Source organism: Lagopus muta, chromosome 1 (assembly GCF_023343835.1).
Source record: "Lagopus muta isolate bLagMut1 chromosome 1, bLagMut1 primary, whole genome shotgun sequence".
Classification (NCBI taxonomy): Eukaryota; Metazoa; Chordata; class Aves; order Galliformes; family Phasianidae; genus Lagopus; species Lagopus muta.
The window spans coordinates 16,954,868-16,981,862 of record NC_064433.1 but is presented as its reverse complement, the minus strand read 5'-3'; the positions used below and the strand labels follow the sequence as shown (position 1 = coordinate 16,981,862).

At 34.9% G+C, this 26,995-nt stretch overlaps 1 protein-coding gene across 12 annotated transcripts in view; it reads right to left on the bottom strand.

The window, feature by feature from the left end:
• Positions 1-26,995, bottom strand: part of TAFA5 (TAFA chemokine like family member 5) — a 452,144-nt gene that overhangs the window by 204,305 nt on the left and 220,844 nt on the right. For all 12 annotated transcript variants that reach the window (XR_007375143.1, XR_007375154.1, XR_007375160.1 and 9 more), the window contains exon 2: positions 22,218-22,367. Coding sequence is in view for 4 of the 12 variants with exons in the window: in XM_048936224.1 (XP_048792181.1) it covers positions 22,218-22,367 (150 nt within the window). In the remaining 8 variants the exon portion in view is untranslated. The remainder of the gene's footprint in view (positions 1-22,217; positions 22,368-26,995) is intronic.

Sequence of the window (26,995 nt, the reverse complement as noted above, 5' to 3'; positions counted from 1 at the left end):
TCAACTGTTGCAAGCTACTAACAGTGAAAACAATGATCATGTTCTGTGTTTTTATATCCTATAAACTGTCAAATTCTAAAAGAAAATGTTGAATTCTAAACCAAAATGTAACAGCATGAATAACGGCTGTAACTGTTGTACAGGCAGAGCTCTAATTTGTATGAATTTGTTAGAAGGATTTGAGCACAGTTTTGGAAAGCATAACTACTGTACTGAAAGAAACAAATTTACATGTGATTGTCCAGTGTTAAAAAGTCCAGTACAAAGTTAAATTTCAGCATACATTGCAAAGCAAATGATAAATAATGTTGTACACACTAAAAGCCTCTAAAAAGAGGAAAAGAAACCACATTAAAATAGTTTTTAGACTTTTAAAATTAAGGAAAAGCACATAAGTGCTGGTATTATCATACCCACAAGAAGGTCTGGTTCATTTTGACTGATGAATCTTGACAACTTTTTGACAGATTGTTCTGATCTCCCAAATAGTAAAATGTGTGAATGTGAAGGTAATAATAATTACTACTACCATCACATCACAATCTTAGGTTGTGGTACTTAAACCTTTTGATTGCTTTCTTAGACTATTTGGCATACAGTGTAAAGGAGTGACTTACAAAATACAACCAGCAATCACTAGAACCACATACTAGAACCACATCCAAAATGATTCCTGGTATGATTTTAGAAAGAAAAACAAAACAAAACAAAAACATAAGGATCTGGAAACAAGTCCTCATTACTCTTATACATGGATTTTAGATACTCTGGTATAAGAAAAAGACAGAGCTGTTCTACTGCACAGACAATAGAATTGGCACATAGAAGATTTCTTAATTATGTATATACCTACAGGAAAAGTTTTTCGGGACAATAGGACTTGTCCTGACTTTTAAAACTTTGGTATTACAGTTGCAGTCTATAAGTAAAGTTATCATATATTTAGGGAGACACTGCACAGCAATTTCATCATTTATCATTACCAAAGATCAAAGATTACTTTATAGAAGCAGACTAGTATTTCAAAGCCAGTATAACAGCTGTAAGTCTTTTTCAAGTGACAGAACTGATAGAAACATAATTGAAAAAAAAAATGTTTTCATTTCATGAACAAATGCCATGAGCTTCCCCAGACAAAGGTTTCTTGTAACAAAAACTCCGGGAATATTGGACTTCTACCGATAAAGAGTTTTGTTATCCAATTTTACAGTTCTGAAGAAGTTACAGGACTTTTTTTAAGTAATGAAACTAGATACATCTTTAAAACCATTCTTTATAAATTTCAAAAAATAATGTGAACAAAGGACTTTGATTTTATTCTGTCAAGTAAAAAGTTTTCCCCTGCTGCTTCCCCAGAAGGCTCAAAAGTGATAACGTAGACTGAAATCATCTTCCAGGACATTTATTATGTGAGAAATAAGGAATTAATTGGAAGCAAACTCAGTTGAACCACTGCCTGAAACCAAGGATATACTGACTGCGATATTCTAGTAAGATGTCACCAAAGAGTAGACATTCATGCATCATTAAAACATGGCACACTACAACACAGAAGAAACTGCTGCATTTTAGTCTGTAATTCAGAAAATTACAAGACATTTCTACTTGATCTTCAAGTACACATATTTAGGAGCTCTGTGGTCCATCAAATTAGCTACACAATTACGAGATTGCACAGAACGTGGGTTTCCCATTTGAAACAGAAACACTGAAAAGAAGCTAGAAAAATAGGCAGGTCAGAAATTCTTCAAAGAGGACCAACAACACTGTGTTCTTTGCTACCTATACAGCAAAGATGATCTTTGGAAAACATAACAAATAGTTGCCAGAACAGTTAAGTCCTATGAGATACCATACAATGAAATATTGAACAAAAGGTGAAAACAACTGTGCAACCATACTTTCAGATTAGGGCTTTAAATCTATATATTATGCAGTTTATAGAAAACAGAATATTGTTCTACTTCCCATGATTTAATCTCTAATGCATAACCAAGTTATGTCTTATTTGCATATTTGTTGTGCTCTTAGGCATTTCAGGAATGCCAACAAGAACACGCTAGAAAGAATGGACCCATCCTATTACAGAGAATATTTTTATCTATGTGACTTACTACATCTTACTTTTAAAGTGCCATGTTTTATCAATATGGACTTTATTATAACTTAATTATACCTACAACATATAATTGCATATTTTCCTTTTCTTGCAATTTACTCCAAATCTCTATTCCTTATTAATATTTACAGCTCTTCTGTATCCCCCAACACACATCGATCCTCATTATCTATGATGGAGACCAGGAAATACCACTAGTTACCAAAAAGATGAAAGAAATAAAGTTCTAACTAGATCTACATATTCACACAGAAGTCTAACCATGTCATGCCCAAATTATCTCCACTATGGAAAAACTGGAGTGTAAAAAAACTTCTACCAGTATACAATAGCTGGAAGGAGACTTAGGGGACTAATATCTGCCAGAAAATATAAGCTATCTTAGTAATCATTTAAAAGACTCATGTTTTCTAATATCAAGTGTAAAATTAAGATAAGCTTCTAGGAATATGTGACTTTGTTACTTTGTTAATATGGAGAGCAAACATACAGCTAACCATTAAGAAATTAATTCCCTTGGAAATACCTTATAGATCTACTTCTCTAAATTTATTTCAAGAGTAGCTTAAGCAGAACCATAAGAACAAATTTGCATGTGCTGACTGATGTAGGGATAGTCCTGAAGGAGTTTGTGCTTGAGCATACAAACGTGAAATAGAATCAAATTAGAATGCTAAAAAAATTAACACTAATATAAATACATTACTGAATAGTCCCACATTGGCAATCCCTGGGAAGAATAACTTAAATTCTGTTTTTATTTATGAAAATTGATTCTATTAGAGCTCCACTTGCTAAAAATGCTCTAAGCCTCAGGCTATGCCTAAAGGCAGAGGCAACATGCGTGCTGTAAATGCCAAATATTTCAAGTAGTTCTTAAAGTTATCCTGATTTTGCCAAAATTATAATACTATATAATGAGTTTGACATTCAATTACATTAATAGTATACATATATATGATCTGATTTCTTGTCTGAATTATTTGAAAGCTCTAATTAATTCATAATTAAAAAAAAAAAAAAATAAACTTTGTCAGTGAGTAGCAATGAATGAAGATACCTCTACAGTAAGAGGGTTTTACTTTATCTTTTAAAGATTCAATGCTAAAAAAAACCCTTATAATATTAAACTTATTAATTAAATCTTTAAAAACATATAGAATTGAAAAATTTGAAAAACAAATGCAAAAAATCCAGTAACAACTAAGAACAAAACACTTATAATGCATCTATAAGAACCTGCTTTTTAAGATAATAGTATTAAATAACATTCATCTACAATACAAATAAAAAAGGTATAATTTATATAATAATACAAAATTTGTCATTAACAGTAAAAGCAAAGTTTTAAAATGCTAGGGAAAAAAAATGAAGATTATAAATTCCTAAGTGTAACCATTATTTTATCTCCTATGGCAGAATATATTTCACTTTCTTATTAACTTGAAAAACAATTATTTTCAGTACACGTGATCTCCAGAGAGTTGTTTTAAACTCACACACACAAAATAAATAAACAAAACAAAAAGGAAACCAAACCAAGCAAACCAGGCAACAAAACAACAAAAATAAATGAAAAATAAACAAACAAAAAACCCACACAAAAACATGGAAAAAAATTACTTAATTCTGATCTGTTTGTTTCAGAAACAACAACATGCCATATTAGAGATATGGAGTCAGAAGTCATTTTTGCTAGAAGATCATTTTTACAGAGCCAATTATTCTTCATGGGCATTTGATAGACTCTGTAAGTTCATTTCTAGTTTACTGATGATCAAAAATCCTATCACTTCCATGTATTTTGATGTAACAGAAAATAAACAATCTTGGCTTTGACGTTTTTGAGCAAGGACTAAAGCTTTAACTAAAGAATTGCCAGTTATAGACTTTTTACTAGTGGTTAAGTAAGCAGTGCATAACTTCCCACAAATTTGTGTGAATTGATGTTATACGTTTTAGGGAAATTGAGTTATATTTTCAGCCCATAATAAAGTCTCCTTCAAATCTGCAACCAATCAAGGCTTTCTTTGCTGGAAAAAATGCATAGGTAAAGTAAAATAAAATTCTGGAATGCAATAATGAGATTAAATGTTGGCCAGCACAGTCAACTGAAAATCTTACATTAAAGAGAAAGTTTCCAACAGCATTTGATAATTTATGCCAGCCTTGAAAAAGACCCGATTCTGCAGGTGTGAGGCTTATTTTCTGACAAAAATCTCCAACTCATCTCAGAAATCTCCTCTTTCAAACAACAGGAGGTGATACTATCTCTACATATTGAATGGACTAATGCCACAGCTATGTTCTGCTTTTAGCATCTTTTTTATTAGAAAGGAACAAGGAAATCAGGGGAAGAAAAAATATCAATGATAACCTGAAGCCTAATACACTATCTTGCACTGAGAGATGTGAAGAATTTTACTAATGAAGAGAAAAAATAAAGGTGAACACAAGTCGGACAACTAGGAAGATGTAATGTTGCAGCTTTTGTTCAGCCGGAACTGTGAGGTGCAAACACTGATGGAAATGCATCATTCTGAGTTGTAAAAAGAAAACTACGAAAACTACAGAGAGCTTACACAGTTATAAAAGATGATGAAATGGCAGATGAAATTCTACGTCAATAAAAGGAAGGTGATGATGATCTCTGAAGTCTCTTCCAACCTAAGCCATTCTAACGCACACAGGAAAAACAGCTTTTACTACAGTGATATATTCCAAATTAGCTGTTATCATCTAAAAGAGATTTCTGGTAATCAAACTAGAATTGTTTCAAAATAAACATAAATTCAGAAATCAGTGGTTGTCAGGAATGGCATAATTTTCTAAGAAAGAACAGAAAACAAAATAGGAAAATAAAACTACGTATTATGAAACTGCATCAGCTATGCTATTCAGGCAATCTTAAAACTGAAAATACATAGTTGAAATAAATGTTCAAAAAAAGAAAGAGAGAGAGTCATAGCACTCGGAAATTAAACTAACTGATCTACTAGAAGAGTACAAATGAATGTGCACATGTAGTGCACTGAGTGTCACAGGAAAAGGGAAACATTACTTACAACACAGCAGAAGAACGAGGGACATCATATGACATTTCCTGACAGCTGAACTGATTGGCTGAAGATACTATGAAGGCTCAACTGTACATGGTTTCAAACAGTCTCAACTGTTAGGAAAAACTTTCAGGGACCATGGGAATAAAAAAAAAAAAAAAAAAAGGAAAACAGGAAAAAAGAAAAAAAAAGGATGCAACTTGCAGTCTTGCACCATCAGCCTTTGATATTACCAAGGAAATACTAATTGCCCCCTTCTGTTACTTTTTTGTCTATGAAGATAGGATTTGTGGGCTAGACAGAGCTACAGAGCTACTATCTTCTTGCTTTGTCCTACAGGCCAATATAATATGACCCTTACTGAATTCATCACCCTTCACTCCTCACCAGTGTATTTTTGTAAATTTAGTTGAAAAGTACTGACAAGATCACTAGTCAGTGTTATGACAGGGGTAGAATGATGAATAATAATGTATCTGAGCATGTGATTAACTATTCTAGAGTTATCCGCAAGCAAGTGCTTACCCTGAAGCAGATGTGAGATGCTACTCCTCTTTCATTACGGCAAAACTGCAAATTACTTTCTATAAAATTACCTGTCTCTCAACATGAGAAATCTAGTAGCACATCTATTTTCCCCATTCTTACATTGAACATACTTCCATCTCCTCAACTCTAAATTGTTCATCCAAGCACCCTGTCTCATGAAGATCAGGACTGGTTAACTTATTTTCAAACTAAAGCAGGCAAACAAATGAAACAAAACAATAATATATACAGACCACACACTGGGGCTAGAAAGGGGACAAGAACATATATACTTATGAAAATATTATGTGCAATGTCCTTGTCCTACTTCCCAATGAATGGGGGACAGACTTATTCATATTTTAATTCAGATTATTTTTAGCAACATGATTATCTATAAGTGCTTTGCAAGAAAAGTGGAAGGACACCCTGGTCTGAACAGTCTAATAAAGATAAATGAATAAAAAGAACTAAAGAAACTTTTACACTGTAGTTACTTGTGAGAGAAAGGTTTTCCTCCCCAAAATCATGAAAACTCTTTGTAAACAAAAATAAAGGAAATGAAAATACTAGTCCCATAGCAATACAGACTTCAAGTAAATATACTAGCTAACCAAAGAGTTAACTTACATTCTAGATGTCTAGTGGTATTTCCATTCCAGGTTCTTTTTATAAGACAATGAAATGTGATGAAAGCTTGCTAAGAAGTGTATGAGAAAAGGGCAGAAGTTTGCAGAAGCAACTTTTGTAAAGAATGACAAGAAAGAGGAAAATAGGAAGCTACACAAACATGACTAACTTAACTAGCTTCCGAGTTTCCAAATGTCTTATTTTGGAAGATAAATTAGTCCATCTGAGTGAACTATGCATGACAGCTAGAAAGAAACACTGTTTTTCTTCTGCTGTCCTTCCTGTTATTATAAAAAGTACAGTAGTTCAGAATTCAACAACTCTATTATTATTGTTGTTGTTATTATTATTATTATTATTATTATTATTATTATTATTGAGGGAAAAGAAAAAAAAAGGATGTGAAAGAAAAGGAAAAAGAGAATATAGTGAAGACACTGCAGTCAAAGATATAATAAAACTAACAAATACATTTATTAACAGCAAAAGAAGAGACATAATGACATAAGTTGTTTCAAACACTGGTAGTATTTTTTTGTGCTCTGCACTGGCTTCCTCTGAAGTCATTCACTCTTCCTGTTTTTATAAAAATAAGTCTGAACTTCTTTGCATACTCACCCATCTTATCCTCTTTTCTCCTGTAAACTGTTTCTCCTTCAGAATTTCTTTCCACCTCAAACTCTCGTAATCTAGCTGTACTCTCTTTTAGCTGCTCTCACTTCCTCTACAGGTATGCAGAAATGAACAAAACTGGAGCAAGACTGTTACTCTCATGATTTGTCTACCAGGTTTCCATTTCTCAGTCTTCTAACTGTAATTTCTTCAGAAGAGAGACTACAATTTTCAATTTCTGTAGTCTTCAGCATAATAAAAGACTATCATTTGCTCTTGTGGACTACTATAGCAGCCATGAGCACGTAACAGTAAAATCAAGAAGCCTATCTGTCACTATTTATGAAGGTACTAACTTTCTTTCTAAATTTACTCATTTTATCATACTTCAGAAACCAAAACCAATGCCCTGAATTGATCTCAGTTTGATCTTGAGGATGCAATGTAACTTCTGATGATGGGAGAACAAGCCAATGGTAAACCACCATTTTAATACAAACCTAAAATGCATGTAGCTAAACTAATGCAAAGATGCTACGAAATACTGTTCCAGTCCACAGCTTTTTTAAGGAAGGACATGGGAAGTACTGTTTTATTGTACACCAATGGAGTACTAGTACAGGTGCACCCAGCAGCAGCCATTTTCAGACAAGGTTTGTAGTCATGAAGATACCTGCCTATGGAAGACTACTGGAAGTGGTAAATAAACAATGCACACCTGACAAAGAAATCAGTAGTGGAAGCAATGAAAAAATCTTTTGTACATCAATAATCTTTGTCATATAAATAAACCAATAAAAGCTTGGTTTCAATATCTACTGAGTACCTTATAGAAGATAGCAAAGGATTTCAAAAATAGTTATACTTTATTTTTCCACATCTTTTATCAGATATTATACTTTATTTTTCCATCTTTTATCAGAACTACAGACACAATCTGAGAAAACCATACACACAGTCTTCAACTGGATGACTTAGAAATTACAGTGTTAAGCTAGACTACGAAATTTTTTTCAAACAAGGAGTTTTAAGGTGCTATATTTTAGAATTAAAACAGAAGTTGGAAGTGCAGCTTTGTAAGGTTGTAGACTAACTATATTCTAAAACTGAAATGTCATTGCTCCTCCAATATTCACCATTTCACAGTACATCTTAAAAAAAATAATACCTTGAGTTTTTTTTTCTGTGCTAATTTTTATTTATGTGTTTATTTTATTACTATATCTTTTCACATGAAGAATCAGATTACAAATCGCCTGTTTCCACATCCTCTATGTGCTTCTGTTTCACTTGCATGCCAAAAGCTACTCCATGTTTCATAGTTATATGGAGCCCAAATGGAAGGCTTATCTGTATGAAAAGCTAGAAAAACTAAGACTTTCATGAGTTAACTGGTGTTTATCAACAGGCACATACACACACACACAAAGAGGAAGAAATAAATAACTGAGTTCAAAAGAAATACCACTTCAGAAGTTATTGTGAATTTCAAAGAGTAAGAAATAAGGATAGTGATCTAACATTACTCATGCAGGGATACAGAGTCACAACCCTTGAGGAAAAAAAGTTGAAATATTGTTCTTTCTCATTTTGATTTCTGGTTTTCATTCAGGTTCATCTAGAACATTAGATCCAGAACTGATCCAAACCTTCATAAGTTTGTCAAATAAACTTCAAATAATCCTCTCAAATTTGAAAAAAAGTGTATCAATTTTTTTAAAAGTGAAACTTACACTATTTATTGCCTTAAGAAGTGAACAAATGAAAATCATTAATATAAAAGAAAAATCTGCATAATTTAAATTATTCTATATATGAATCCAAATCTCCTCTCCAAGTTTGTTCTTACGGGAAGCTTATCACTGCATTGATTCTATCATTTTTTATTATATCTATCTGGTCCAGTAAATTTAAATTCAAGGAAACAGGTTCATTAGTTTCAATAGAATTCTTAATTTGACTAAGAGGTTGAAGTATGTGAACCTTAAATTATAAGAATCTCAAGATAGGAATCACATCTTTCTGTCTGAGTAGGCTTTTTTATTTATTCTGTAATAGGATCTAAACTTATGTTCATGTTCCAGTCATAGTCATCAACATCTGAACAAAAGCAAAAATTGCTTCAAGTACAGAAACCCTTCCATAATCTTTATTTGCACACTGCACACAATATCATTTTAGAATATCCAACACAAAGAACTGGCACCACTTAATTCATAAGAAATTAGTTTAGCCATTGTAATAGACAGATGGGCTCTTACACTGGTTTAAACCTGACTTGAGTCCTCTGTCTTGTCCCGGAAACTACAATGATGGGTATAATTAATAGTTTGGGACAATTGCAACCGATGGTTACTCTGTCCTTTTATTTTTTGCAACATTTTACTCAATGACTTTTTTGCTAAGTCTTGATGACTTGCTAGCTCAGCCATGATAAAGCAAGTAATTTCAAAGCAGAAACACTAATTGCTGGAAGACAGCTTTGTGTCTTGGCCTTTCAGCTCCCAGTTTATTCATTGTAATGACACATAAAGCCAGTAATACAATTGTATATGTATTATAGCATATGTATATATGCTACATACAGAATTGTATATGTAACATTCACTTACATATAAAACAGCTTATATGTATGTGAGCACGTGTGTGCGTATATTATATATGTATGTATGCATTCATCATATACATATATACCATGAATATGAAGGGAGATCTGAAAAACAACATAAAACTATTAAAAAATAATAATACACATATTGTGTAAAGCATTTACATAAATGAAAGTAGTGTAATATCTAGTATATATATTTGGTTTCTAAACATATAAAAAAAGAGTTCAAAACTAGCCAGAGACTATGTTACCCATAAGAATATATGAAAATGTGATGGATCAGCAGCCAGTGCTGCCAAGAAATGTAGATAATGCAGTTCATCTTACTTTTGAAAGAATCCAGCAGCAATACAGCACCTCTCAGCGTATGATAGTGAAATCATAAGAGAATTATAGCCTGATTTGAATTAAAATGAACAAAGGGTAGGCACTCATACAGTCTGAGACTTCCACTTACAAGGCCTGACACATGCAAAACCGCGACAGTTGTTTTGTATAAAAAGACTGAGAAACCAGACACTAGAGATCTAGTAGCATATTTCCTAATGGTGAAGTCTTACCTCATTATTCTAAATTCTGATGTCTTTCTGTTATCAAAATGTAAGGCTAGTATGTTCCAGCAGTTTATCTGATATCTATATTACCAAAGATAGCTTGTTCTTAATATCCTTCAGTATGTATCATATATCCTCCAAATATTAAATTTGAAAAGTAAAACAAACAAAAAAAAAGTGATTATTCCCAGGTCTGGAGGACTGAGTCCCATTGTTATACAGGACTATGGCAGCAGTTTCTTAAAATCTAAGCAGTAAAGACAATCATAAAAACTACAATATGATAGAAAAAAGAAAAGGGTTTTTGTTTCTTTGCTTCACATTATCTATTGATATTGTCATGCCAATGTCATTCAGTTAATCAAAACATCCTATCAAAGTTAAAGAAAAAATATCATAGCTTTCTACTTTTTTTTTGCCAAGTCTTGAAATCTCTGTCTTTAAATGACTTCCATTCTTCATCTACAGCAGTCTAAAAATATTCATTTCTTTCTAGCCCATGCAAGAATTTGCTTATCAGTTGTGACGTAGTCTAGACTTGTACATCTGGGTGAGGAAGTTTGAGTGATTGAACTAACTTCATTCCACACATCCTTGCCACACTCTCTCTCTTTGCTTTTTGCTCTTTTCTCTTTCAGCTCTTTTCACACATTTTGTATCAAATACCTCTGTAGACGTTTATGTCTCTTTCTGACTTTGCTATGCTCAAAATTAGCAATGTCTTCCCTGCATGTCGTAGCATAAAGTACCAAATGAAGAGTACTGTAAGTGTAGTGCAAGGTAATGGGCATGACTGTTGGATAAGGGAGGAAGGGTACAGGTACTCTACACCCGCTTAAGGAGGATGACCAGAGGAAAGACTGGCAGTCTCAAAACTGTGAAAGAAGTGGAGGGAAATTTCAGTCTTTTCCCAACTTCTTCCTTTCTCACTTTCCAGCCTGAGTAATTAACAGAAGGAAACATCTAAACATTCTTATTTACTTATCTAGCTGTACAAACAAGGACTCTTGTCATTAGTTTGCAACCGCTTTTCCATCTAGGACTGTATGTATTTACAAAGCACCTGCCATTCATATGGCATTGCAGAAATGAAACAACAGTGAGACAGTTTATGTAAAGAAAAAATACAGTCCTATGAAAACTTAAATTATGATATTAAAACATCGTGAATGCAAATGAATGCAAAAAAGAACCACCCATGTTCTCTTGTAGTATAATCTGAGCCCTCAGCAGCAGAGGAAACTCTGGTCTTTTTTATTACACAATCACAGAATTGCAGGGGTTGGAAGAGACCTCTGGAGATCATCAAGACCAACTTCCTGCTAAAGCAGGTTCCCTACAGTAGGTCATACAGGCAAGTGTCGAGATGGGTCTTGAACATCGTTAGAGAAGGAAACTCCACAATCTCCTTTAAAAGGTATCTTTTTAAGGTCCTATCTTCAAGAAACGTGTTTTCTCAGAATAAGCCCTTTGCAAAGTACTCTGAAAGAGGCATGAAAAAATGCCTAGCATTAATTAGTCTATTCCAGGTGCTGGATATATCAGTGCTATTAATGTTGCCACTAATTTAGCAATCAATTTCAATGTTTTCTAGGAGTCTTCTGACACATCATCTATCACCGCAGATATTAAATCTAAGGTAAGTTAAAAATAAAGTGGTATTTATGTTTAAAATGCCATTTCTAACCATATTATTCTTTCTTAATTCACTTTTATGTAACATATTAGTTCTCTGTTTACAGTTCTCTGTGCTTAATGAGATTATTTAGGGAAGAAAAAAACAAAAATAAAAAGTACTCCATCACGATGATGCTTTTACATAGTGCAGGAAATGTAACTTAGCCTTAGTAGGGGTATTAAGAAAAACTTGTTTCTCTAGATTCCCTTACCCTCACTAGAAATCAGCACATTGCCTTCACAGAAGTCCACCTGCACACACAAATTTTTATGAAACTCTCTTTCCTCTGTCTTTCAGGGAAAAATTAGAACCTAGGATGACAAGCAGAGAGGGTAATGCAAACATTAATTTTTTATTATTATTATTTTTCCCCTTGAAATGCCTCTAATTAGTGAAGACAGTGACTCTTCCAGAAGGTGATCTGAGCAGCTGATAGCCTGAAGTGTTTACACACATTACATTCAAGCAGAAAACCTACTTTTCTCATCATCCTATGCTTTTTAATCCCAGAAGAGAGAAGAGAGGAGCTTTCAGGAGCTGATTCCAATACCAACACTATGCAACCCCTGATGTGTCCATCTCATCTCGCTGTCTGAAAATGGAGCTTACAATGACCAAAGTCCAGAATTAGGAATGTCATGTTGACCTATTACTTGAAGTTAGCAAATGAATCAGACTGAAGCAATTCCAGTGTGATTGTTGGCAATGCTCTGTTATAACAAATCAACCACAGAAAACTCTGCCCAGTGATAATGTCCAATACATTCTCTAGTATTTTGTCCAGTTCAGTTTAAAATGTCTGCAGTGATTAGGCTTCTAGCCACTCCCTCAGAAAATTGTTCCACAATCTAATGTCACATAATCTCCAAACATTTTTCTGTACTGAAACTGTCATCAGCGCACGCAGAGGAAGGAGGATTAGACTACATGGATGACTGCTTAGGAGTGTCTGGGATCTAAAGGAAACGAAGCTGCTGGCACTGGTGAACTAATGCATCTAATGAAACACTGGGAGGCTGAAGGTGTTGTCTTTCAGATGAAATGTGAAAGCAAGGCATTAAGCATTAGAGGCAATTAAAGTTCTCACAGCACTCTTTGCAACAGTACCAGTCTTAACCCCTGGTTTCTGGCTACCTTCCAAATCACATAATTAAATTTTCCTTTCCTAAATATTTCCCTGCATGATCATTTAGAAATACAGTCATCTCTTAACCTGAAATGGTGCATTGATGCCAGGTTTAACATCAAAGGCAGATGTAAAATAAGTGCAAAATAATTCCAGTTTGGTCAGTTCATTATAGTTACAAGGCTTAGAAAAATATTTTAAATTAGATTTTATTCACACTTATCCCAGATCTATTCCCCTAATATATCCAAAGTTATTTAATCTGTGTATAATCCTTCAGAATCTTTAGATAATAATTCACTAGTTTACAACATAATCAATTAAACCTGATTTCTCTAAATCCTTGATTGATTTGTCCTTTCCTGGATCATCAATTCCTCTTCCAAGTAGTACAGAAACCTACAAGAAAAGGTGCTAGGATATTGTCCTCACCCACAAGGAGAGGGTGGTGGGCAATGTGAAGTTCAAGGGCAGCCTTGGCTGTAGAGATCATGAAATGGTGGACTTCAAAATCCTTAGGTTGTCAAAGAGAGTGCCCAGCAAGCTTGCTACTCTAGACTTCAGGAGAGCAGACTTTGAACTCTTTAGGGAACTGTTTGGCAGGGTCACATGGGAGAAAACCATGGAGAGAAGAGGGGCCCAAGAAAGCCCGTTGGTATTCAAAGATCATCTCCTCCAAGCCCAGAAGTAGTGCATCCTGAGAAAAGGGAAGGCAGGCAAGAATTCCAGGAGGCCTCCATGGATCAACAAGGAGCTCCTGGATTTACTTAAGCTCAAGAAGATAGCCAAAGTATACAGGATGTGGAAGCAGAAACAGGTTACCTGAAAAAGACTACAAACAAGTAGTCTGAGCAGCCAGGGATCAGGTTAGGAATACTAAAATACAGACAGAATTAAATCTGGCCAGGGACATAGAGGGGATGAAGAAATTCTACAGGGGTATCAGTGATAAAAAGAAGGTCAGGGAAGATGTGGGCCCTCTCCAGAAGGAAACCGGAGACCTGGTCATGAGGAATATGGAGAAAGCTGAGGTGCTCAATGACTTCCTTGGCTCAGTCTTGGCACACTGCCTCTAGCTGCACTGCCCAAGTTGCAGAAAGCAAAGTTAAGAACATAGATCTGCCCACTGTAAGCAAAAACCAGGTTTGAGACCCTCTAAAGAACCCATAGGTGCACAAGTCCATGGGACCTAACAAGATCCATCCATGGGTTCAGAGGGAATTGGCAGATGAGGTTTCCAAGCTGCTATCCATTATATTTGAAAGATGATGGCAGTTTGTTAAAGTTCCCATGGATTGGAAAAGGGGAAACAAAACACCAATTTTCAAAAAGAGAAAAAAAAAGAACTGGGGAATTACAGGCCAGTCAACCTCACTTCTGAGTCTGGTAAAATCATGGAGCAGATCCTCCTGAAGGCCCTACCAAGGCACATGGAAAATAAAGATAAGGTGATTGGTAGTAACCCACACGGTTTCATCAAAGGCAAGACCTGCCTGACAAACTTAGTGGCCTTTTATGATGGAGTTACAGTGTCAAGATAAAGGAAGAGCAACTGACGTCCTCTACTAGATTTGTGCAAAGTATTTCACATTGTCCTGCATGACATTCTGGTCACCAAATTGGAGAAAAATGGATTTGATGGACGGACCACTTTCTGGATAGGAATTTGGTTGGAAGGTTGCAGTCAGAGAGTTGTGGTCAATGGCTCAGTGTCCAAGTGGAGACCAGTGATGAGTAGTGTTACTCAGGGATCAGTGTTGAGATCAGTAGTGCTATTGGACTAAAGTTTACATGTTGAAAACTAAAAATATTGCATCTATTGATATGGTATTGTAAAGAGTGTTTGTGGTCCACATGGAAATTGTGGTCAATGGCTCAATGCCCAAGTGGAGTCTGGTGATTACTTCCTCATGCATTCGTACTGGAACTGGTGCTATTTAACATCATTGTAAGTGACATGGACAGTGGGATCAAGTGCACCCTCAGCAAGTTTGCAGATGACACCAAGCTGACTGGTGCAGCTGACATGCTAGAGAGAAGGAATGCGGTCCAGAGGGACCTGGACAGGCTAGAGGTGGACCCATGCCAACCTCATGAAGTTCAACAAGTCCAAGAACAAGGTCCTTCACCTGGGCTGGGGCAATCCCAAGCACAAATACAGGCTGAGTGGACAATTGCTTCAGAGCAGCCCAGAAGAGAAGAATTTGGGGGTATCGGTAGACAAATGAGTCAGCACGAGCTGGCATAGTGTGCTTGCAGCCCAGAAGGCCAACTGTATCCTGGGTTACAACGAGAGAAGCCTTACTAGCAGATCAAGGGAGGTTATTCTGACCCTGTACTCTACTCTTGTAAGACAACAACTGGAGTACTGCGTCCTGTAGTCTAGTCTAGTTCTGGGGACCCCAAAACTGGAAGGACATTGAGCAGGTCCACAAAGATGATTATAGGTCTGGAGCACTTCCTGTACAGAGACGGGCTGATGGAGTTACACAGAATCACAGAATCACAGAATCACCCGGGTTGGAAGGGACCCCAAGGATCATGTAGTTCCAACCCCCCTGCCTAGCAGGGCCACCAAACATACACATTCAGATCAGGTTGCCCAGGACCCCGTCCAACCTGGCCTTAAACACGTCCAAGGACGGGGCATCCACAACCTCCCTGGGCAGCCCGTTCCAGGGCCTAACCACTCTCCTAGTAAAGAACTTCCCCCTAACATCCAACCTAAATCTTCCCTCCTTCAACTTAAAACCATTTCCCCTAGTCCTGCTGTTGTCAGCCCTTTTGAAGAGTTTACTCCCCTCCTGGGTGTAGGTTCCCTTCAGGTATTGATAGGCTGCAATGAGGTCACCCCGCAGCCTTCTCTTCTCCAGGCTGAACAAGCCCAACTCCCTCAGCCTGTCCTCATAGGGGAGGTGCTCCAGCCCCCTGATCATCTTAGTCGCCCTCCTCTGGACCCTTTCCAAAATCTCAATGTCTTTCTTGTACTGAGGGCTCCACACCTGGACACAGTACTCCAGGTGGGGCCTCACAAGAGCCGAGTAGAGAGGGACAATCACCTCCCTGTCCCTGCTGGCCACCCCTCTCCTGATGGAGCCCAGGATCCCATTTGCCTTTCGAGCTGCCAGAGCGCACTGCTGGCTCATATTCAGTCTCTCGTCCATCAGGACCCCCAGGTCCTTCTCTGCCGAGCTGCTCTCAAGGACCACTCCTCCCAGCCTGTACAGGTGCCTGGGGTTCTTCCGGCCCAAATGCAAAACCTTGCACTTTGCCGTGTTGAACTTCATCAGGTTCACCCGAGCCCAGCCCTCCAGCCTGTCGAGGTCCCTCTGAATGGCATCCCTTCCTTCCACCAATGGCATCCCTTCCTTCCACCAGTTGGGGCTCTTCAGCCTGGAGAAGAGAAGACTTCAGGGGGACTTTATAGCTGTCTACTGTAGACAGCTTCAGGTTCTACAGTAGAACCTTCAGGTTCTACTAGTACCTGAAGGGAGCCTACAGGAAAGCTGCAGAGGAACTTTTTAAAAGGGTGTGTAGCAACAGGACAAGGGAAAATGGTTTTAAACTGGAAGAGGGTAGATTTAGACTAGATACCAGGAAGAAATTAGATACTGTGAGGCTGGTGTGGCACTGGAACAGGTTGCCTAGTGAGGTTGCGGATACCCCTCAGTGTGAGAATGCCTAATGGGCCTGACTTCCAAAACATGGTCAATGGTGCCTGTACCATATTTCACAGTGCTGGACTGTTGAAGAATTAGTCATTCCGTGGAAATCACTAGACTAATCTGCTGCTCATGGCAGATATCCATCACCTCACAATCATGTCTTACTCAGTTATGGCAGTATGTACGTATGCAAGCAATTATCGTCAAGGATGAGAAGAATTTCCTCAAAAATTTCTGACGAACACCTGGAGAGCTCACTAAGAATTGCACCCAGTGCAATCAAGCCAGACTGATGTGCTTATTTCACAAAAAAAAAAAAAAAAAAAAAAAAAAGGTTGAATACTCCACTAGTTTTTTGGGTTTGTTGGTCTTTTTTTAATATGTTTTAATTAAAAAAAACATTAAGAATTAAAATTAGTTTTGTTACTTTACATAAATTAACTATATTATATACTTAATGAAGCATATGAAGTATTGAGCTTAAGTACTCAATACTTTCAAATACTTACCATCCAAATGGAAATTGTTTTTTGGTTTTTTTTTTTTTTTTTGCTTTTTTGCTTTTTTTTTTTTATTATTATTTTTTTCTGGTCATGTCTTTGGTTTCTCCAGTTGCTAATTCTCAGTCAAAAGAGAACCTTTATTTTTTTCCTGTACTTCCTATAAATCATCACTGTCGCCACTGATGCTGCAGCTACTGGTCTGTTCACTTTATTTTTCTCACTTTCTGTATTAGGGTTGAACAGTGGCATTTCTTCTGCAGCAGCATTTCAGTCTCATTGTGGGCAAATAATCTTCCATGCTGCTTCTGTTTCAGCAAAAAGTCTACACAGTAGTATTTATTTTCTGTGTAATTTCAGACCCATCACACTTTGCAATTTAATTTTATGTCTTTCACGCTGGCTTACCTTAATTGTAACACGGGTTAAAATGCACAGTATTTAACATCAGCAAAACATCTACAGATATCTGCAATAAGGCCAGGCTAGATAATATAAACATCTGACTAATAAAAATACAAAATATTCAAAATGTAAAAGCTAAAATGTCCTTTCTGGAAAATCATTACAATTCTTTTTTTATTTTCTTTTGTTGTTGTTGTTGTTATGGATAAAGTTTTGAAGATCTCCAGGTATTAAATTGAGTTTTGTTTTAATTGCATGACCTAGGATTCTATTAATGATCAATTCTGAACCCTCCACCTCCCTATAGACTCTTAGAGCTAATGAGAAGAGCAGAGAATTATTGATTGAAACTAACGTGGCTTCCTTGTGGATCTTGAATTTCTGTGTCAAACAACATAAATCAATGCCAACTGAAAAGTACATTAATTATAATGTATGAACAAATTATAACAAATAAGATCATATTTAAAAAATCATGTTACAATGTTTGCTAATGAATTAAAAATATAAGGGGGAAAAAAAAAAAAAAAAAAAAGAAAAAAAAAAAGACTGACTTTCAAATAAATTGTCTGAAAGCCTGAACTCAGTTACTTGAGTGTCTGCCATTCAAAGTTCGGGAATTTCAGAAATTTTGGAATTTGGGATCTATGTCCCAGGTTTTTTCACTTCACTTAGTGGACAAAATTCAAACATGAAGCATGTGAATGTTCTAATCACAGAATACAGGTAAACAAACTAAACAGTGCAAAACTCATTTTCTTCAAATAATTAAACTACTTTTCTAATACACAATTTTCCTCTTATCAACTGCTTCTATCTTCTGAGGAAAATTTCTGTTTACTTTTGTTCCAGAAATATATATTGGATAGAGTTCCTGAAATCTATTTAACATTTACGTGTTCAATACATACTCCTTAGGTACTTGCATTCTACAGAAAAACTTTGGCATAACAAATATTATTTTTGGACAGTTGTTCTCTTGAAAGAACAAAAACCATGGGTGCATGTGTACACAGACTGCTATCAAGGACTTTTTTCACTTGCTTTAAAACAGTTCCAAATTAGTGAAGGTACTGGAGAAAAATAGAGAATAATTGCTCACTTCCAATCTCTCATAGATTAAAAAACTGATGAAGCTTGACTGATACATATGGAAAATACTGCACTGATAAACCAAATGCTATGTTGAAATTTTTTATTTCATCTAAGTAATGCAACTGAGGTCATTATTATGGAATTTGCTCTCTCTCTCTCAGAAAAAAAAAAAAAAAGGCTAAGGAACACAGCTGTAAATAATAATAATGCAACTTGAAGTGAAGGCAAGCTACTATCAAAGTATTGCAAAACCTACATTCATAAATTAAAAAATACATCAAAACAGAATAGACCATATACATGCTATGGCTTAGTGGGATTAGGACTGAAGCAATCAGCACTAAATCATGCCTGAAATCAGGGTGAATACTGTTTTGTTTTGTTTTGTTTTTATTACATAAAAAAATGCCATACTTAAAGATTGAAAAATAAATAAATAAATAAATAAATATATACATAAATAAATAAATAAATTGAAAGACATTTCCAGAAAAGTTCTGTTCTTCATGTTCTGTTCAAACCTATCCCTAAGCACAGCATTTTCATTTTCTAAGAATTCCAGTTTTCTATATCTGACAGATACTGTCTCTCATGTCTACAGAAAATACCTTAGTTGAGTAGCAGTGGAAATCAGAGTGGAGTTTGGTAATCAACTCAGGCCTTATTCTAAAAGGTACTTTGACAAGTGCAATCTCAGGCAATGCTTCTGAGGTTTAAGAGTCCTTAAATTGCTTACTCCTTTTGCTATAATAATTGACACTCACCTTTCAAAGCGTCAGGAATATAGAGCACATCCAAATATATTCTGTGGTACCTCTCCCATTAAACGATGAACCAGGTGCAACATGATGCTCTTTAAAGTTATAAAAAATGGTAGTGCAGATTCAAAATGTAGTTTTAACAAAAGCTGTAACACAGTTGTTATGTATTTTTTTTTCTTGTTAGTGGGTTAGGAGGTCACAGTTACTATGCCTGCTTACTCCTCAAACAAATTTGCATTAATTATTAAAAGACTAAGGTCTAACCTGATACCTTTACTTCAAAAATAATGTAATTAAAATCAAAACCATATAAAGAAAAGTAGGTATTAAAACATGTTTTGCTAGCAGAAATGAAATCACAATAGCAGTACATTTGTAACATCAGCTACAATAAAAATAAAATAAAATATGCAAAAGCACATTCTATATCCCTTTCACAAAAGCTCAGAGGAACATTTGTTTGGACAATGGAAAAAAAAACTGAAAGTAATCTCTGCTAGATGGAAGATTTCAATAGATGGAAATACTTTTCTTTATTGTAAAAACAAAACAAACAAATCAACCAAAAAATGTGTTTGGCTGTGGTATTCCTCAAAGAGTAATATTTGACTTTACATCAGAAAGAAAAGTATCATTTCACAGACATGATTTTACGTAGATAAAATATTCTGACCAAGATAAAGCATTTAGTAGTTTTGTTTCAAACACTTTTTTTCTAGAAATTGAGTTAAACAGCATGGGAAAATTCAGTGTATATTCTTTAAAGTATGAACCTGGTAAATGCAAAAATGGATACTTGCTAGTTAATGACCAGTCCATTTGCCAACTTTATTTACCAAAAGAAGATTACAGACAACATTAAGTGTTTGTTTATTCTTTCCCATAAAATTGTGCTTACCGTATGTAAAAAATCCTTATTTTCTTAACACCATTCCTAAATAAAAATTACAGACAAGAGACTTGGCTTGTGTTTTCTACTTAATTCAGAAATTCACTAGCCAGCTCTAAGAATTATCAAGCTTTTCAAGCTTTGATTACAAAATATCCTAAGATGGTCAAGGAAAGCAAAATATCATGTCCTACCCATCTGGTAGTCATCATTCTTAGAAAAGAGCCCAACATCTTAACAAGCATTTTATAAAAATAATGAAGAACTACGTTATTTGATCTTATTACAACTACCTGGAAGTAAAGTGCTTGAACATGTAATTGGAAACTCTAATTTCAAGTGACATATTTCCTACTTAATTTTCAAAACTGAAGTACTACACACAGAATCCTCCCTGATTAAATAACATCTAACCATACGTCCAATAACCTAGCCCTCTGCTTTTACAAAATGATGACTAAGAACATTGAAAGCAGAAGTAGAATTTAAAATAGTCCTTCCTCATGAGTTTCCAATAATACTAAAAAAGATAACATATTTTCAAATATTAAATAAAGCTTCCATACTTGGAAGCTAAGCTAATGTCACAATTGGATGGCCAGAGGTACTAATCTCTTTTTCCTGACAGATAGATTTTAGCTGTCTGAAGTCTAATTTCATTACCAGGGGTGTCTCAAAGCAAGACAAACAAAGTGAGTAGCAGAGAGTGACTAACTCTGGATACCCAAGTTAAAGTAAATGAATTGCACCATATGTCATAACTGACTGAGTAAAAATGCCTCTTTCACATCAGATTTTCCCATATAATTTTGTTGTTTTAAACTGCTAATGTTGTTGAATTTATTTTGATTCCTAATAAGTGGTTTTGCCAAAATTGATGCTATAAATTACATAGGAAAATAATTCCTTTTTTAAGCAATTAAATCTTACAATCTTATAGTATAACAGGAAAGAAGAGAATTTCTTGATATAGAATCAAATTATGAGAGACAGCTAAGAAACTGTGTTACAGAGTACCAAAAACATTGAAAGAAGAACGCAAAAATAGAATGTGCATGATGTTCTATATTTAGTTTTGTGAGTAGGCTCTTAAATTTCCTTTGAGCTGTCTTCTCTGATAATCGCTGGTAAGACCGAATTCTGGAGAGGTATTCTCAGCAATTATTATTTGAGAACTCAACCCAGACTGTATTCAAAGGCTCTGTGAATTTTTTGTATTTCCATACATAAGCATCTTTTCATGTTTGTTAACAAAGGCTAGGTCAAAACAAGCCATTTTGCATCAAGTATTTTCTACATATTTCCTATTTTATTATGAATGTCTGCTAACGCATTCAGTGTTCGCAGGCAGACCTGTCTTGAAGATTCTACTGTTGTTAACACCTTATTTAGCTGCCATACAGAAATTCATCTCACAAAACAATATCAGAGTGAAATATTTTCATATCTCCTTCTATGTCAGCAGTTTTCCAGTCTGCACGCTATCACTGCATCTGCAGTGAATCATACAGAGTCATCGTTTTAAGGAGAGGAGGAATGCTGGACATATAAGGTGTATTCAAATATTATATTCCAGTTAAAATATCAATTTTTTTTCAATATTAAGTTTCAGTACAAGAGCAGTGACATGAGCTCCCCAGCTTTGAATCACTTTTGTGGCTTTTTATATGTATATACATATTACAAGGAATAAGAGGCAGGGGGGAAATGCAATTTCACTGCTGATACAGTCATCACATGCAAAATACGACAGTAACGCTCTCAGCATTCAACTGCACATCAAACTATAAACAAAAGGAAAAAATTCAAATTAAAAAGAAAAATCACTTGAAATATACCCTTTTCGGTATTTCAATGGCATTACCAGTGCTAGCAGGAACATATAAAAATTCCTTCCAAAGAGCTTTTATTTGCTGACACGCACTACTAGTTGACACCGCTCTCGTATTGGCAGAAACTAATTGAATAGATCTTTTACTTCTTACCATCAACACAGGCTGGCCTTGCTCTTGTTGTACCGGCAATCTGTCCTTTTTTACATGCACAGCGAGCTGTTTGTCGAGCTATAGTCCTTCGGGGTTGACTGCTATCTCTGTCCAAAGTAACAATCTCACATGTACCTGCAGCCAGTTGACCTGGAAAAAGAACCAGCAACAGGTACCAGAGTCACTGAATGCACTGCAGGCAATCTATTACAGCCGAAGAGAGTCATGGCCCTACGTCACCACAGACACTCAACAATAAATGGCAGCCAGCTGATGGATATAATAAAACTGAAATGACATACAATTTTTCTCTGTGGTGGACATGTGAAAACCCTGCAAACTGGTTCTGTCAGAAAATGATTATTCCATAAAAGCCAGAGAGTTGAGGTCACACAGGTTACTTATGTCTTCTGAGTAAAGGAACAATCTACTTTTACAGCCACAAAATTTAAATTGCATGCTCTTCATGTATTTACAAAAAAATGATTAAGTATATGGAAAACAAAACCAGACAATATTTAAAGGCCTTCTCCATATTCGTGAGTATGATTTAGTCTTAATTGCTTCATGTGTTATTCCTCAAAGACCAGGTGCATCAAAGAATGCCCAATTTTGTCAGGCTCTTTGGCTCTTGCTTTGCATAGGGTCTTAGCAACTCATGCTCTACCTGACTCAGTTTTGAAGTAGCTAACCCCCTGTCTTTCGCTAAACTTACAATTTAACTATTCTGCATATGACAGTAAATTGGCAGAGCCTCGTTCGCTCAGCACCACTGACTGCATTTTACTGACTTCTTCAGTGTGTTCCTGAATATTATGAAAACCCACCCTACAGCTTGGACCATAATGTAAGGGACCAAAAAAAAAAAAAGTTACAAAAATTTGTTCTCGTGGACTCTTAGTCAAAAGTAAAAGTGAAAATACTACAATTAAAATGGCATATAAGCAGTATGCTAATAAGGTAGCAAAATACTATCATTTCAGTGTTTAGTAAGACTGAAAAAAAAAAAAAAAAAAAACAGCCATCACCTTTAACTATAATTTTTGCATACATACTGTACTACTAAACAGCATTTCTGTTGGATTCTGTCTTTTAAGCAATCAGTTGTAACACTTCAAAGAAATATATGGAAAAATATGTTTGTAAGCCATGAACTATATTCTCTTTCCATAAAATACTGAGATTGAATTGAAATAAATGCAATATTGTATTTTTAATATACAGTTTAAAGAATATTTAAAGAATATTTAAAGAATAAAGTGAATTTTTTTCATTGAAACTTTTCTCATTGAACTTCTGAAAAATAATGAGAGAAAAACCAGGAATTTTAAATCTGCAGTAACTTAAATTGAAAAAATAGTGAAATACATGTCAGCAGTGTTAATTAACATCTATAAGTCTAATGATATTACTTTGTACTGTATTTTTTTCTATTCTTCTCAGAATCAGCCTTCAATGTTTGCTTTTTTGTGGTTATAGTTCTGAAATTTTCAGAATACCAAAACACTGTAGGCTGTCAACAGTGCTGGTACTTGTTCAATGCTAAGCTACCTAAATTTCATGTTGCTGTAACTCCTACACTACAGTGAATGTACAATGTGGTAAAAGCAAGGATCATAAAGATGATTATAGAATGAAGTGCTCTAAAAATTCATGCAAATATATAGAGGTTATAGATATTAAGGCCTTCAGAAATATAGACAAGATATTCAACAGTCAAAATCACTGTAATATTTTAATGGTTACTGGCAATCAGACTTACGAGCTAAGTCAATCCTGACTTTCATTAGCTTTCTACTCTTTTCCACCCACACTATTAACAAAAACATCTTAGGATAAACACACTGATGAGGGGATTTTTACTTTGTTATATGCTATTTTTTTCAGAAATCTTGGGTTAGAAAGCACCGGTTTAGCAAGAAAGGAAGTAGCATGTGATTCTTCAAATGCAGGCAGGGGAAATCCATACACTGAGAAATCCTGAGCTGAGAAAAAAAAGCATTAACTTTCACCCATTGCTAATACATTTCATTCAGGATTGCAAGATATGCATCCCTCCCAAGGAATGAAGCTGTCTTAGTAGATCAAGAAAAAAAGACACAATCAGAGATGCATTTAGAACATGACCCCTTAGGCGTCTGAACATCACGCTTAAGGTTCTGCATTGAGAATAGAAATTGAATGGAAACCAAAGAAAAATGGAAAGTGCAAATATGATACGAGTAAGTGCTCCTGAGAGAATGGGCTATCTTATTCTCCCCTATCTGGAAGTCTTTATACTATTGTTATTTTCATTAAAAGATAATTTAAATCATATAATCTAGGTAAATCATTGTATAAAACCCAATTTCATAGGAAAGGGACAAGCATGGTGAAGGTTAATAAGAACTACCCTCAAAATAAAAACAACACTGAAGCTTTATGTAAAGATAAATTTTAGGGAATGCAAGCAGAGAGTGTTGATAAACATGTCCACAGACAATATTTTCTGCTTTTGAACCTGTCCAGTTTTAGTTAGACAAAGATTTATTTTAAAATACCTGGGCCATTTGTGTTTTTTTTTGTTTGTTTGTTTTTTGTTTTTTTTTTAAATGATTATTTTCAGATGGCTATTTATGCTCCTTTTTAAAGATGATGATTCCTTTCAGGCACAGTAACCTCTTTTTTTTTTTAAGAACCTGGAAATCTTGGGTACCTAAAATGAGACTAGACTACAAAGATAATGTTACATTGCCTTTCAAGGAACTTCGTGCAGCTATTAAAATATAATGGAATATTAGATAGATTCTTGAGATATTTTATAGATTTTAAAGATAAATATGTAAATAAATCACTTATCTGTTGTCATTCTCGTTCCTACTGCAGAAGAAAAATAGAAGTTATTGCAGATCTGCAGCAAATTTTCCCACTTAATGTGATGTAAGTACTTCCTTGTCACTGTGTCACAGGTTGCAAAGATTGCAAGAATATATTTTACATCTACTGTTACTTGGCTTTAGATGGCTGTAAAGCATGAAAAGCGGAAGACAAATTTATGGAGGCCCACCTTCAGAGTATCTGGGTTTATCTGGAGGTCTTCTCTGTTTCTCAATAAGTAGAAAGTAAACATTCAGGATAACATTACATATGTGACTTGTGACTTGTGAATGTTACTTTTATTTTTTAAGAATTTTATCTAGAAATATAAGGTTTAAAGAGAAGAAACAGAAGGAATATACTTCTTCTAAAGGCAGTTTCAAGAATTAGGGTGCCTTTCATTTTCATGGAAGTTGGCACAATGACCTCTTTAAAGGACATTAATGAAAAAAGGCCAATATTTTTAGTAGATCCTATAGATGTACTCACAGTACACAAACAAATTCACCTCTATCCAACCCGAATGAAACAATCTTGAGGGGAAATAAAAAGACAAGCACCACCAGTGAACTTAGATTCGCTGAATAGTCTGAAAGGTTGTTTGTTTATTTTCCAAGAAAATGTCTTTTTAAAACTATTTTATGTATCAAAATAAAGAACAAAGATTCTTTCAAAGTTATAATAATCCTTTTACTTAAAAAAAAAAAAAGTGTCTAGCTATTTCTTTGCTATTGCTTTAAGGAGGAAAATACGTCAGTTCTCTAACAGTAAATAAAATCTAATTTGCGTTCATTTTAGTAAGCAAGTTATAGATATTATGAATTTTAAATTTATTCATGCTGGAAAGCTGAAAACTTTTCCCTAAAAATCTTTTAAGTAAATAAAATCAGATGATGAGCTCATAATATCTGTTAATTGAATGGCAATAAACTTGATCTAAGTATATAGGTCTTTCCAGGGTTTCAGATTTCATGTTCATCCAGAAAATCTCTTAAATTGTATATACAGGGTTATATTGCAGTTCCAGTGAATAATTTTTTTTTCCATGCATCATAAATTTGATGCCTAGCAACACAAGCTCTTTTAGTTTAAAATGCATAAAGTTAGATGTTATTAAAAATCTTGGCTAGATTCAGATACTCTTTTGTCAGAGAACACAATGCAGGAGTTGTTTCAAAATCAGATCATAGGAACACATTCAGTAGCTTTCTATTACAATATTGAAGGCTTTCTGACAACAAAGTCATGCTAACTCTTGAGCAGAGCTGAATATCAGCAATTCTCACTGAAACAAAGGGGAACCTAAGTATATAGCATAATTTATGATCTGACATTAACCTGCATGTCAAATATTTCAACATATTTTGATCATTTTAAGTGTGTATTTAGCAGAACTTTTTTTTAAATTATGTATCCTTCCTCAGTGAAGATGTTCTGCAACAAGATCTTTTGACTTAAACATCATTCAATTTCAGACAGTCCTATTACCTTTTCTTTTCCAATTTTGGTTCAGAACAAGAAAGATTACAACAAAGGACTGATTTGCCCCAAAGAATGCCATTCACTTTTACTCAACAGCAAAATTTGTAGAAATTCATTTAGTATAAAATGAGAAAGATCAATTTAAACAAAGCTGCTGAAAAAAATGTTACTTAATGTGAAGCAACAAACCAGAATTGGCTAAGCTTCTGTATCTCAGCATGGGAACAACTACTCAAATGAACGAGCACAATTTCAAAACAACTCTCAAATAAGAACCTTGTTTCAATTTTAACATATGCTTTTTTTTTTTTCTTTTTTTTTTTAATAGAATGTATTTATATATTTCCATCTTACATTACTAAAGTTTCTGGCACTGAAAGCATCTGCCACCAAGATGCTTAGCATGTCATTTAGGATCTTGTAGAATCCAAATCTTTCTA